General features: G+C 49.9%; 1 protein-coding gene across 1 annotated transcript; it reads left to right on the forward strand.

Moving 5' to 3' along the window:
• The first annotated feature begins 1,721 nt into the window (after positions 1–1,721).
• PSMB8 (proteasome 20S subunit beta 8) lies at positions 1,722–9,913 on the forward strand. The gene is made up of 6 exons (XM_088664230.1): positions 1,722–2,232; positions 4,231–4,381; positions 5,141–5,252; positions 6,922–7,051; positions 9,376–9,580; positions 9,711–9,913. The coding sequence occupies exons 1-6, from the start codon at positions 2,086–2,088 to the stop codon at positions 9,797–9,799; spliced, it is 834 nt and encodes a 277-aa protein (XP_088520356.1). The 5' UTR covers positions 1,722–2,085; the 3' UTR covers positions 9,800–9,913.
• Positions 9,914–12,996: the final 3,083 nt, after the last annotated feature.

Genomic DNA, 12,996 nt, shown 5'->3' on the forward strand with positions numbered 1-12,996 from the left:
ATGGCCATCCAACCTCTGTTTAAGAAACCTCCCAGGAAAGCAGAGTCCATCACCTCCCGAGGGAGACCGTTCCACTTTTGAACAGCTCTTACTGTCAGAAAGTTGAGTCTGAATCTCCATTCTGTTAACGTGAAGCCCTTGGTTCGAGTCCTACCTCCAGAGCAGGAGAAAACAAGCTTGTTCCATGGGACAGCCCTTCAGTTATTTGAAGATGGCTGTCCTAAAAACTACAGGGTATGAAAAAAATCGTTAGGGCTGGATTAGGGAAGCTGTGGCCCTCCAGATGTTGCTGAACTCCCAACCCCTATCAGAAGCCAGCAGGGCCAATGGCCAAAGAAGATTCTGACCAGAAGGGTCACCGTGTTATGTGGTGTGCATAAAAGTTTCCTGCCCATTCATTACCAAGCTCCAGAGTCTTGCGGCATGACATCAAGGGAAAACCCCAAGGATATAATTAACTTCCAGCTCAGGGAGTGTTTGGCTTGTCCTCTTCAAGGACAGAGAATTTCCCGTCTGGCCTCAAGAGCTACACAACGGGCAGGAATCCACCTTGTGCAGCTGTTCCCAGGACTGAGAGTTGGCAGAAGTTTTGTTTTTGCACTGCGGTCAAAGGCACAGGAGCCCTTCTTGGAGAAGCAAGTTGGCGATCCTTTGCTAAGAAAGCCGTTCTTTGCAAAGGAGGAGGGGTGTTTTAAGGGCAGTACTGGGGAGGGGGCAAGCTATTCAGGGCCTCATTCTGCAGAAACAGCAGGACGGGCCGCTTTTGAAATCAATGAAATAATGCAAAAGTCCAGAATCTAATATGATTGCAATTGCTGCAGAGCTGGGATTTCATGGGGCCTGGAAGGTGGACTTTGTGGGTTGGTCAGGAAGGGAAGGGGGAAGGGCAAGAACAATGGCGATCTGTTGCTTCTCTTTTTCCTCTCTCGCGTCGATCTAAGAGGCGGGAAGCGGCCCGTGTGGTTTCCTCTCCTCCCCCGCCCCTCCTAGTACAGCGCCTGGCACTCCGCCGAGCTCATAATCCTAGCGGTGCCCCGCCGAACCAATGGATGAAGGCGGCATGGGACGCGTCATCGGTTGCTGGGTAAATTCGGTCACGCAAGGTTGGAACCGTCGGGCATTCCACCTGCTGGCGGGCGCGGCGCGTGTAGCCAGCGCCACCTAGCGGTTGAAAGGAGCAGGTTGCTCGCATGGGTTGCTCGCTTTTGAATCGATTTGTAGCTGTTATTGAAAGTGTTTCACGAATTCTGTGCTAGAGAGAGTTCCCATCAGGCTGCAACCCTGAGCATAATAAAGGCTAGGGAGTTTTTATCATCCCGCGGAGCTCTTGATGAGGCTCAGGTTAAAAAGAAGCCACTCTTCATTTTACTGTGATTGAAGCTGCATGCTGGAGATTTTTTTATTTTTTTAAAAATCACTCAGGATGGAGTTGCGCCTGTTGAAGTCTAGTCTGCTCCCAACCCAGTGACTGGTGTTGTGCCATAATCCAGAGCGGACCCTCTTGCAGGGCCTTCAACCTTCAGCTTCTGCCGTCGTGGGAAACGGAGGGAAAACATTCCCTGTCCACTTTCTCCACGTGATCTTGTTCACGTGTGTATACACACTGTGAGCTACGTTTTCCCCAAAGCACAGCTCGCAAAACACCGTTTCCGAACAAAACAAGCAATCAAAACCAGAGCTGGGACGCTATATAAGCCTGGAGATAGCCAAAGGGTCGTAGCAAAAAATTACAGAACCGGACATCGTGAAAACCTATCCATTCATCCCTGCAGGGATGGGAGGGGATTTTCTCTCCCCCCCCAGCTCCCCCACTTCATTCCCCAGATTCTCCCGCCCCCTCCAACAAAGAGGGTGGAATTGGGGTCAGTTTGGATAGGGTCCCCTCGGTGCGCGCCTCTCCCCAAGCGTGCGCCCTGCTCCTTCCCCGGCAGCCTCCCCAATCGCGCCCTTGACCTTCCCCGACGTGGCGCACGGAGAAGAGGCAGAGAGGGAGGAGAGGAGCGGCGGCGGGGGGAGGCAGGAAGGACACGGGTCGTGCGCTGTTGCTTTCGCTTTCACTGAGAAGAAAGAGGCGCGGCGGCGGCGATGGCGCTCCTCGACGTTTGCAAACTGGAGCGCGGCGCTTGGGACTGGAACCCGCTCGGAGGAGCCGCCACCCCGCGGCCGGGGGCAGCCGGGCATTACGCCTTCGGGGTGGAGAAGCCCCAGATCGCCGTGCCCCCCGGGAGGCAGGTGAGGCCGAAGCGGGAGGCGGGGAGAGGGGCGAAGAAGAGGCGGGAGGGCCACTGCGGTTCGGCGCAGCAGTCCGGTGACTTTCCGGGGAACCGTGGGGGATAGTCTCTGAGCGCGTGCAGAGTGCCTTTCCAACGCCAGCGAGTGCTCCCTGTCCGCCGCCTTCTACTGGGCGGTGACAGTTTGGGACCCCGCCCCCATCTGGCTGGGTTTCCCCAGCCACTCTGGGCAGCTTCCAACAAAATATTTAAAATGAAATAAAACATCAAACATTAAAAACTTCCCTAAACGGGGCTCCCTCCCCAGCCCTCTGTCATTTGTTCTCCCAACCTAGAGGCTGCTGTGGTTTTGCATTGCATTTGTTCAGTACTGTTGTAGCATCTGTCTCTGGGCCCATGTGCGCCTCATTGAACTTTCTCCTTGCTTGATTTGTGTTAAATTTCAAGAAAGCGCTGGTGGGATTACAGCTCTTTAAAAGCAGCCACCCTAAAACAACTCCAAGCTGAGGAAATCGGGTTTAACCTGCATATCAGAAGTGCATTCCATCCAATGTAACCACCTGGGTCTAGCAAGGAAGGGTGGGGAATCCCCCTTTGCTTTGAAAAGATGGGCTGTCCCTCCGGCTAGTGGCATAGAGCCCCATTTCCCATAGTTATGTGAAAATTCAGAAGACCCAAAAGGAGATGGATAGGGAGCTTCTGTGACTGCGTCTGCCTCAGGCTCCAGGACAGCCTCCTGCAATGCCTGGCTTTCTTTTACAGGTATATCTTACTTCGCTGTAATTCTGGGGATTTATTTTACGATTTGCGACCTTGTCTTTTGCAAAGTTAACTACGTTTAAAAAGCCTGCCTGCTGAGAATGACGCTGCCCGTGGGCATGTGCAGAATGCTGCTCACCGGGCTCCACCAGCACTTGAAAGGTCTGTGAGGGAGGTTGACACGTGTCACTTCGAAACGGGATGGGGTGCCGAGCCGAGAGGCCCCCACAGCAAGTGCCGCAATGACTTGGGGCAGAAGGCGGGAGGTGGGTGGCGGCGCCAAATTTTGGCATCACACAGGACACCGCTCAAATTTGAGAACCCCAAATCCATTACTGCCAGCTTGATACCAGTTTGTTTTGTTTTTGTTTTTTAAATGTTTTTTGTTTGATTATATGACTCCATTCACAATTATAATCACATACAGTAAAAATAACACAAGATTCTTCCGAATCTCAGGACTTCGCCCTCCCCTCCGTGGGTTCATAAGTAACTTTTAAAACTGCATATAATAAATCCATCTAATTTACAATCTTCCATTATCTCCATCGTCTATGCATCATTGCGTTGGGATGTGGGTGATGCTGTGGGTTAAACAACAGAGTCTAGGGCTTGCCGATCAGGAAGGTTGGCAGTTCGAATCCCCGCGACAGGGTGAGCTCCCGTTGCTCGGTCCCTGCTCCTGCCAACCTAGCAATTCGAAAGCGTGTCAAAGTGCAAGTAGATAAATAGGTACCGCTCCAAGCAGGAAGGTAAACGGCGTTTCCGTGCACTGCTCTGATTCGCCAGAAGTGGCTTAGTCATGCTGGCCACATGACCTGGAAGCTGTATGCTGGCTCCCTCGGCCAATAACACGAGATGAGTGCCGCAACCCCAGAGTGGGTCACGACTGGACCTAATGGCCAGGGGTCCCTTTACCTTTACCTTTATGCATCATTGCAAGAGTTAGTTAAAACCTGCCAAAGAGTTCGTGTTGAGAGTGGTCTTTCAAATATACTTTAAATTTGGCCCATTCTTCATTGAAGCTCAGCTTGATACCAGTTTGAGTGGGGTGTGTGTGTGTGTTGTGGCCGTCCTCCTAAAAGGAAAGGAAGCACCCAAACATCGGGATAATTTATTGTTGCTGTGTACAGTATTACAAAAGAAATGTCTCAAAAGTAGCTTCGGATGGCAGATAAAAGAGATTTCTTAGCATTAAGCATTTATGCCATTGCTTCCTCTCTCCCCCCTCCCCCACCAGCCTTCTGAGTTCCTGCAGGTCCACTGCGAGGGCAGCGGCAGCACCGGGCAGCGGATTGAGCTGGCGCATGGCACCACCACAATGGCCTTCACTTTCCAGCATGGCGTCATCGTCGCCACCGATTCCCGGGCATCGGCTGGCAGCTATATCTGTGAGTAACCACAGAGACATAGAGAGTTGAAATGGCACCACAGATTAAATGGAGGAGGAGGCCTGGCTGACCTAGGCCTCAACTGGGGGGGCAGAGGCTCCCCACTGCTGGCTTGAACCCCCCACAAACTTTGGGATGGAACACTGGGGCAGACAAGTCACAACAGTTCCTAGAGTGTCCACTAAGAGGGACTCACCTGGGGGAACACCTGACTAAGTTCCTGTTCCTCCAGACATGCAGATGAGATGGATTAGATGGCAGACAAAAGCCCCTAGCCAGCAGCCATTCTCTCTCTCAGCCTTTTCTCCTTCAACGGGAACACATCTCCAGAGAATCTCCAGTTAGGATGGTTCTCCCTCTTGGCCTGCTGCCAAGAGAGAGACCAGATGGAGCCTCACTTTACTAAGTAGACTCCACATGTACATATTTGTAACTTTTCTACGTAAGCCTGCCTTTCTGAGATTATGCTTTTAACTCAGGATGTCATGTGAGTAAACTCTATCTTATTTTAATACTATTGTGTCGTGTATTTCTTTTAAGAGGGACAAAGGGGATTTGCCAGGAAGTATAATATTGAAGTATAATATTGTTGCAGAGGTTCTAACAAACCTAACGCTCACGCTTTGCTGCGCACAAAAGGGGAATGTCACTCTGCTGATATTGAAAGCTTGCTAACACAAGCTTGGATAGGATCTATCTAATAATATATCCTAATCCACATCCCTAACATTCCCACACAAACGACTCTCTTCCCCATAGGTGAAAAGGTGGTCAACAAAGTCATTGAGATCAACCCCTACCTGTTGGGCACCATGTCTGGGTGTGCTGCAGATTGCCAGTACTGGGAGCGACTCCTGGCCAAACACTGCAGGTAGGTACCTAGAATCATAGATTTGTAGAGTTGGAAGGGACCCAAGGGTCATCTAGCCCAACCCCCTGTGATGCAGGAATGTCAGCTAAAGCATCCAAGACAGATAGCCATCCAACCTCTGCTGGGTTGCTCAGTAAACCTCTGTCTTCTGCCGGTATTTTCTCCATCTCACAAATACAGGTAAAACTCGGAAGATTAGAATATCTTCGACAAGTGCATTTATTTCAGTAACGCAACTTAAAAGGTGAAACCAATATACGAGATAGATGCATGACACGCAAAGGGAGATATGTCAAGCCTTTATTTGTTGTGATTGTAATTATTTGTCGTTAGGCGGGTCAATTATAAATGGAATGTAATTAATGAAATGTAATAGCGATGTTAATTTTTGTTTATTTTTATATTATTGCAACTATTTGTTTTATTACTGTGGAATTTCCAAAAGAAAGCATTTGTGAAAAGTAAAAGAAAAATAAAATAATAATAAGTTGCATTACTGAAATAAATGCACTTTTTGACGATATTCTAATTTTCCGAGTTTCACCTGTATGCAGGGCAGTGCAATGAAAATAAATGATTTATTGAATGTGTGCTTGTGTAAACGCAGCCGGGCTGACCCATAAGAAAACTCCAATATCCATTCTAAGGTAATGCCTTTTATTAGGCCAACCAAAATGGCACAAAACAGTTGTGCAGGTTTGAGAGTTCTGCAGAATTCTTCACCAGGCCCTAGTCTGATGAAGAGTTCTGGAGATCCCGAAAGCTGGTACGCTTATATTGTCAATATTTTGTTGGGCCTGGTAAAGGTATTGCTCTGACATGTATCGACTGTCGTTTTTGCTTGCTAAAAGTCACATGTAGCATAGTGACCTTGAGCAGCGGGGCAGGATCCTTCCGGTCTTCCCCTTTGGGAAACACAAGCTAGGATCTGGAATAACGTGTCACGATATTATTCTTCTGATCCCCACCCCCTTCTTGAAATGGTAGCTCAGCAGGTCACAGCAAAAGATTAGCAGGCCAGGCCTCCTCTTGATGGATTATAATTTGAGCTCAGCCTGGGTCTGGTTGAATAGACAAAATATTCCTGAAGGATAGTGAAGCCCCGACATGGGAGCGCGGCTGCCACAGTTTTACTTGGGAGGCCTCAAGATGGGTCATTGGCCCACCTGAAAACTGCGGGGGCGATGGAGTTATGAAAAAGAAGAGGAGAGAGCAACTCTCCCTTTTGTTCTCCTCCTACCCCTCTTTACCTCTCCCCTTCCTTCCTTCCAAGCACAATTCAAAGTGTTGGTGCTGACCTTTAAAACGGCCTCGGCTCAGTATACCTGAAGGAGCGTCTCCACCCCCATTGCTCAGCCCGGACACTGAGGTCCAGCGCCGAGGGCCTTCTGGCAGTTCCCTCCCTGTGAGAAATGAAGCTACAGGGAACCAGGCAGAGGGCCTTCTCGGTTGTGGCGGCCATCCTGTGGAACGCCCTCCTGTCAGATGTCAAGGAAATAAACAACTATATGACTTTTAGAAGACATCTGAAGGCAGCCCTGTTTAGGGAAGCTTTTAATGTTTGATGTTTAATTGTGTTTTTGTTGGGAGCCGCCCAGAGTGGCTGGGGAAACCTGGATAGATGGGCGGAGTATAAATTTATTATTACTATTATTATTTCTTCCGGCAGATTGCACTACTTACGCAACAAGGAGCGAATCAGCACCTCGGCTGCTTCCAAACTGCTGGCCAACATGCTTGTTGAGTACAGGGGGATGGGGCTGTCTGTGGGGAGCATGCTGTGCGGCTGGGACAAGAAGGTACCAGCAACGTGACCATGGGGGGCAATTGGGGGGAGGCGGAGTGGGGGGGGGAGAATCTCTCAGGAAAATGGGAGCACAGTGGGTCAGAGATGACTATAAGGGGTGAGTCAAAGGAGGAGCTGCTGGGTGTTTCTGATGAGAGAGGAAGTCTGGGTGGAAGGGGGATTCTAGGATTCCTCCTCATTCATTGTCAGCCAGGTCAGGGGCGTAGCCAGGATCAAAATTAGGGGGGCAAGGGGCGGGGCCAAGGCACGGGAGGGGAGGGGCCACAGTGGGGCAAGGAAAGCCATGGTCGTTCAGGGGCGAAGGGGCACCAGGATCAGCCCAAAATCGGGCTGCTCCGATCCTCTCCTCCCCCTCCGTGATTGCCGGCTAGAAGGGACGTCTCCCTTCTCCCTGGCTGGCTGTGGGGCGGGTGGAGGGAAAGCCAGCCAAACGCTCTGGGGCTTTCCCTCCGCCCGCCCCACAGCCAGCCGGCTAGAAGGGACGTCTCCCTCCAGGTGGGGAGCAACTGGAGGGCGGCTCCAGCAGGACGGAGACTCTGGCCACAGCGCAGGGCGGCATGGTGGAGGCGGCGCTGCCGGCGAGGCTCTGGAGGGCAGCGCTCCGGCAGGGAAGAGGCTCCAGCCGTGGCACGGCATGGCAGAGGCGGACAAGAGCGCCGCGTCCAGCCTCCGCCTCTTCTTTGGCGCCCTTCAGAACGTCACGCCTCTGACGACCACTTCGCCGGCCCTGCTTCTGGGGGGGGCAGCTGCTCCCTCCTGCCCCCCCTGTCTACGCCCATGAGCCAGGTCCTGCCTAAATACACACTGTACATTTAAAGCCCCCCCCCCCGGAGGAATCCTGGGAACAGTAGTTTCAAAGGTTCTGGGAATCGTAGTTTATTTATTGGTTTAATTTGTATTCTGGCTCCGCCCTTCATCTGAACATCTTCTTTGGCGATCCCTCGTACCCAAGTAAGATTGTCTTCCATGAACACAGTCTTAACAGTAAGTCTGTATGTGACTCTGGAGGCCAGTTCTGGATCCACACATCCTTCCACAGTGGGGACATACCGTAGGTTTCCAGGCGGGAATTGATCACGGTGAGGGTTTGCCAAGCGTGCCTTCCTCTTAGCACATTTCTCCCTTGCATCCTGAGTTAGTGTGTCTTCAAAACCCATGACACCTTTGGTAAAGGCTGTTCTCCCATTGGAGCGCTCGCAGGCCAGTGTTTCCCAGTTGTCGGTGTTTATCCTACATTTTTTAAAGATTTGCCTTGAGTCTTTAAAGCTCTTTTGTTGACCACCAGCATTACACTTTCTGTTTTTAAGTTCGGAATAGAGTAGTTGCTTTTGAAGACGATAATCAGGCATCCACACGACATGGCCAGTCCAACGAAGTTGGATGATGTTGAAGAGATTTGCTTAGACACTGATGATCCTTGATTGTTCCAGTACACTGGCATTAGTTCACCTGTCTTCCCCAGTGATGTATTTTGCCCTTCATCTGAACATCACTGGGCAGTTCACAACATAAAAATACCAAATGCGACCACAAAGCATATAATAAAAGCCAGAACAAACCCGCCGTCCCACAAACATATTTAAAAGGCCATAGAATCAGCCAAAGGCCTGGTTATAGAGGAACGTTTCCACCTGTTGCCTGAAGACATGTAATGAAGGTGCCAGGCGAGCCTCCCTGGGGAGAGCATTCCACAAGCAGGGAGCCACTGCAGAGAAGGCCCTGTTCTCGTGTTGCCACCCTCCGGATCTCTTGTCGAGGAGGCACGCAAAGGTCTCTGATTATCTGTTCTGTGGGGGTCAGTAAACTAATGTTCCCAGGATTCTTTTGGGGAGGTGGTTTTGCTTTGAATCTATGGTGTATACGTAGCTGTTAAATATTTATTTATCATACCGCCGGGAACTCACCCAGGGCACATTTTCAAGAGAGGTTTAGTGGAGGGGGTTCACAGCTCACTGCCATGTGGTGACCCCCAAGGAGGAACTGAGCTGTGTGGTAAATCACGCATCTCGTGACTCTCATAAGCCACTAATCAGTCTTTGTAAGCCTGTTTTCTTAATGCGATGAATGAGAGTGGGAGCAATGACAACTGATGAGAAAGCTGGGAAGAAGAGTGTGGCTCTTGGGGGGGGGGCACAAGGGAAGTGCTGCCAGAATGAGGGCCTGAGGGAGAGAAACAACTTTGTGATTTCGAGGAGTGGGGTGGGAATGAGCGGGTGGGGAGTGGGTGCGAGATCAGCTAGGCAGGGGACTTGGGTGGAAGCGGCCGGGGTCAGAGGCGAAAGAGGCCAGACCTGCGGGTTCTTCCTCTTTTTCTAGGGTCCTGGACTTTACTACATAGACAATAACGGGGTACGCCTGGGTGGCCCCATCTTTTCCACGGGAAGTGGGAACTGCTATGCCTATGGGATCCTGGACAGCGGCTATCGCCCAGATCTCAGCGTGGAGGAGGCCTATGAACTCGGCAGGAAGGCCATCTCGTACGCCACCCACCGTGATGCCTACTCAGGCGGTGTGGTGAACAGTAAGTGCTCCCCCACCCTTCTTCTGCAGCCGTTTCCCCAACCCAGCCCCACACACCCCTCATTCGGTGAGAGCCTGCTTTACTTTTACACATGCTCACCAGTGTGGTACCGCTCTGTTGCCCCACGCAGTGTATCACATGAAGGAAGATGGCTGGATCCGGGTCGGGCGCACAGATGTCAACGATCTGCTCCACCAGTACGCTGAAGCCAAGAAGTGAGCGGCCGGGAACCACGAGGAACTCCGGATAGGCTTCAACACTCAGGGGCAAAAGGCAGAAAGGGACAGAGCTACATTTATGACGGGGCAGCAATAAAGTATTTTCATTGATAAAGTCTTTGATTCGGTGCTGGTGTTTTAAAGAAGATTTTAACAGGTCTGAAGTAGCATACAGGATACACATAGTGGGAGGTGTTGGACTGAACATTTGGGAGTTATTGAGTTCAATTTAAGCTTTTCCACGACAGCTTCGTTGTATAGATTTAGATGAGTAGGATAGGATATTTTATTTATTAACCATTCTCCCTCTTTTTCTCACTTGTGTGAGAATACAAATACCTCTTTCAGCAGAGTAAAATCACCATACATTTGCCGTTTATCTTTAGAAGCTTTTTGGGAAATAATAATAATAATAATAATAATAATAATAATAATAATAATAATAATAATAATTTATACCCCGCCCATCTGGCTGAGTTTCCCCAGCCTCTCAGGCCGGCTCCCAATCGAGTGTTAAAAACAATACAGCATTAAATATTAAAAACTTCCCTAAACAGGGCTGCCTTCAGATGTCTTTTAAAAATAGGATAGCTGCTTATTAACTTGACCTCTAATGGGAGGCCGTTCCACAGGGCGGGCGCCACTACCGATAAGGCCTACTGCCTGGTTCCCTGTAACCTCACTTCTCGCAATGAGGGAACCGCCAGAAGGCCCTCGGCGCTGGATCTCAGTGTCTGGGCTGAATGATGGGGGTGGAAATGCTCCTTCAGGTATACAGAACCTAGGCCGTTTAGGGCTTTAAAGGTCAGTACCAACACTTTGAATTGTGCTCGGAAACGTACTGGGAGCCAGTGTAGATCTCTCAGGACCGGTGTTATGTGGTCCTGGCAGCCACTCTCAGTCACCAGTCTAGCTGCTGCATTCTGGATTAGTTGTAGTTTGCGGGTCACCTTCAAAGGTAGCCCCATATAGAGCACATTGCAGTAGTCCAAGCGGGAGATAATTAGAGCATGCACCACTATGGCAAGCTGCACTGGACACAGAATTGACCTGCGCCTCCATGGACAGCTGTGGGTCCAAAATGACTCCCAGGCTGTGCACCTGGTCCTTCAGAGGCATAGTTACCCCATTCAGGGCCAGGGAGTCCCCCACCCACCCCCTGTCCCCTCAAAACAGTGCTTCTGTCTTGTCAGGATTCAACCTCAATCTGTTAGCCGCCAGCCATCCTCCAACCGCCTCCAGACACTCACACAGGACATTCACTGCCTTCACTGGTTCTGATTTAAAAGAGAGGTAGAGCTGGGTGTCATCTGCATACTGATTTTCTAGAGACCAACTATGATATCCAAGGATCCTTAGGCAGACTTGGATTCCTTTTCTCCCTTCTATGTTTCCCTCTTAAAGAAGAAATCACACACAGACTGTTTAAGTAAGCAATAAAACATGAGTTCACTCACATTAAAAGCCTTGCCAGGAGTCAACAAACGCAGTGATGAAAATCAGGCAGGCAATAATCCTTAAATGTTACAAAAGTCTGTAGTCCAGTTCAAAATGGAGTGTCCTTGATTGTCCTTGACTCTTGCTGCCACATTTGTCACCCTCTCTTGCCACACCAGGGTGGCTTGCCACGTCCTTTGCCGAACCGTGGCTCTAAACAGAGAGCTGTTTAAAGAGGAGCGAAGGGAGCTAACTTAAACCAAATTGGACCAATCTTGCCTGCACTGACTGGTAAGGATCCCTAGGTGTTTCTGAGAGGGAGACTCTCCCAATCCTACCTGGAATCGCTGGGGGTGGAGCAGGGGCGTACCCATTTTTTGCTTCTGGGGGGGGGCAGCTGCCCCTCCCTGCCCCTCACTGGGTACGCCCATGGGGTGGAGCCTGAGGCCTTCTGCATGAAAAGCAGATGTTCTGATGCTGAACAACAGCCCCTCCAAAGGCTTTCTCCAGAGTCAAACCACAACAGTTGTTCTTAGCCCTTCGCGTCCTCATGGTTTGGATCTGCACCCACGTAGGTGTCTGTGGCATTGCAGTTCCAGGAACCTCAACTGCTCTCCAACACCCTTTAAAGAAGCAGCTGTGCTCATCAAGCTATTGAGAAGATCTGGGAGGTGTTTTCTGCCTCTCTCGGTCCTGCACAGCCAAACAGCGAAGCACAGCCGTTTCTGAGATGCCGGCGATGCCACACCCTCCCCAGTTTAGGTTTGCTGTGGGGACTTCAGGGTCTGGAACTTCTTCCTCATCTCATTGCCTTCCACATAAAGTGTATGCAGCGGGTTCATGTAGATCAATCCTGATATGGGGAGGGGGGTGTCCCACGCCTGTCACTCATTCCTCGTTCTGCCTTCTCCAGTCCACGTAGCTCAGCACTGTCCACACCAGGGACTAGGAATATAATAATAATAATAATAATAATAATAATAATAATAATAATAATAATAAATTATTATTATGATTAAATAAATAATATTTGTTTAAATATTTAGGACACAGTGCACATGGCGCCGTGGTCTAAACCGCAGAGCCCGATCGGAAGGTCGGTGGTTCAAATCCCCGCAACGGGGTGAGCCCCGTCGCTCGGTTCCAGCTCCTGCCCACCTAGCAGTTCAAAAGCAAGGCAAAGTGCAAGTAGATAAATAGGTACTGCTCCGTCGGGAAGGTAAACGGCGTTTCCTTGCGCTGCTCTGGTTCACCAGAAGTGGCTTAGTCATGCTGGCCACATGACCCAGAAGCTGTTTCCGGGCGGGAGTTGATCATGGTGTAGATTTGCCAAGCGTGCTTTCCTCCTAGCATGTTAAGGCATCTTAAGGCAGCCGTGTTTAGGGAAGCTTTTAATGTTTGATGAATTTCTGTATTTTAATGTTTTGTTGGAAGCCGCCCAGAGTGGCCGGGAGAACCCGGCCAAATGGGCGGGGTATAATAAATAAATAAATAATTTTTGAAAATTATTATTATTATTATTATTATTATTATTTCTCCCTTGCATCCTGAGTTCGAGTGTCTTCAAAGCCTATGACACCTTTGGTAAAGGCTGTTCTCTAACTGGAGCGCTCGCAAGCCAGTGTTTCCCAGTTGTTGGTGTTTATCCTACATTTTTAAAGATTTGCCTTGAAAGAGTCTTTAAACCACTTTTGTTGACCACCAGCATTACACTTTCCATTTTTAAGTTCAGAATAGAGTAGTTGCTTTGGAAGACGACCA

Source organism: Zootoca vivipara, chromosome 2 (assembly GCF_965207765.1).
Source record: "Zootoca vivipara chromosome 2, rZooViv2.hap1.1, whole genome shotgun sequence".
Taxonomy (NCBI): domain Eukaryota; kingdom Metazoa; phylum Chordata; class Lepidosauria; order Squamata; family Lacertidae; genus Zootoca; species Zootoca vivipara.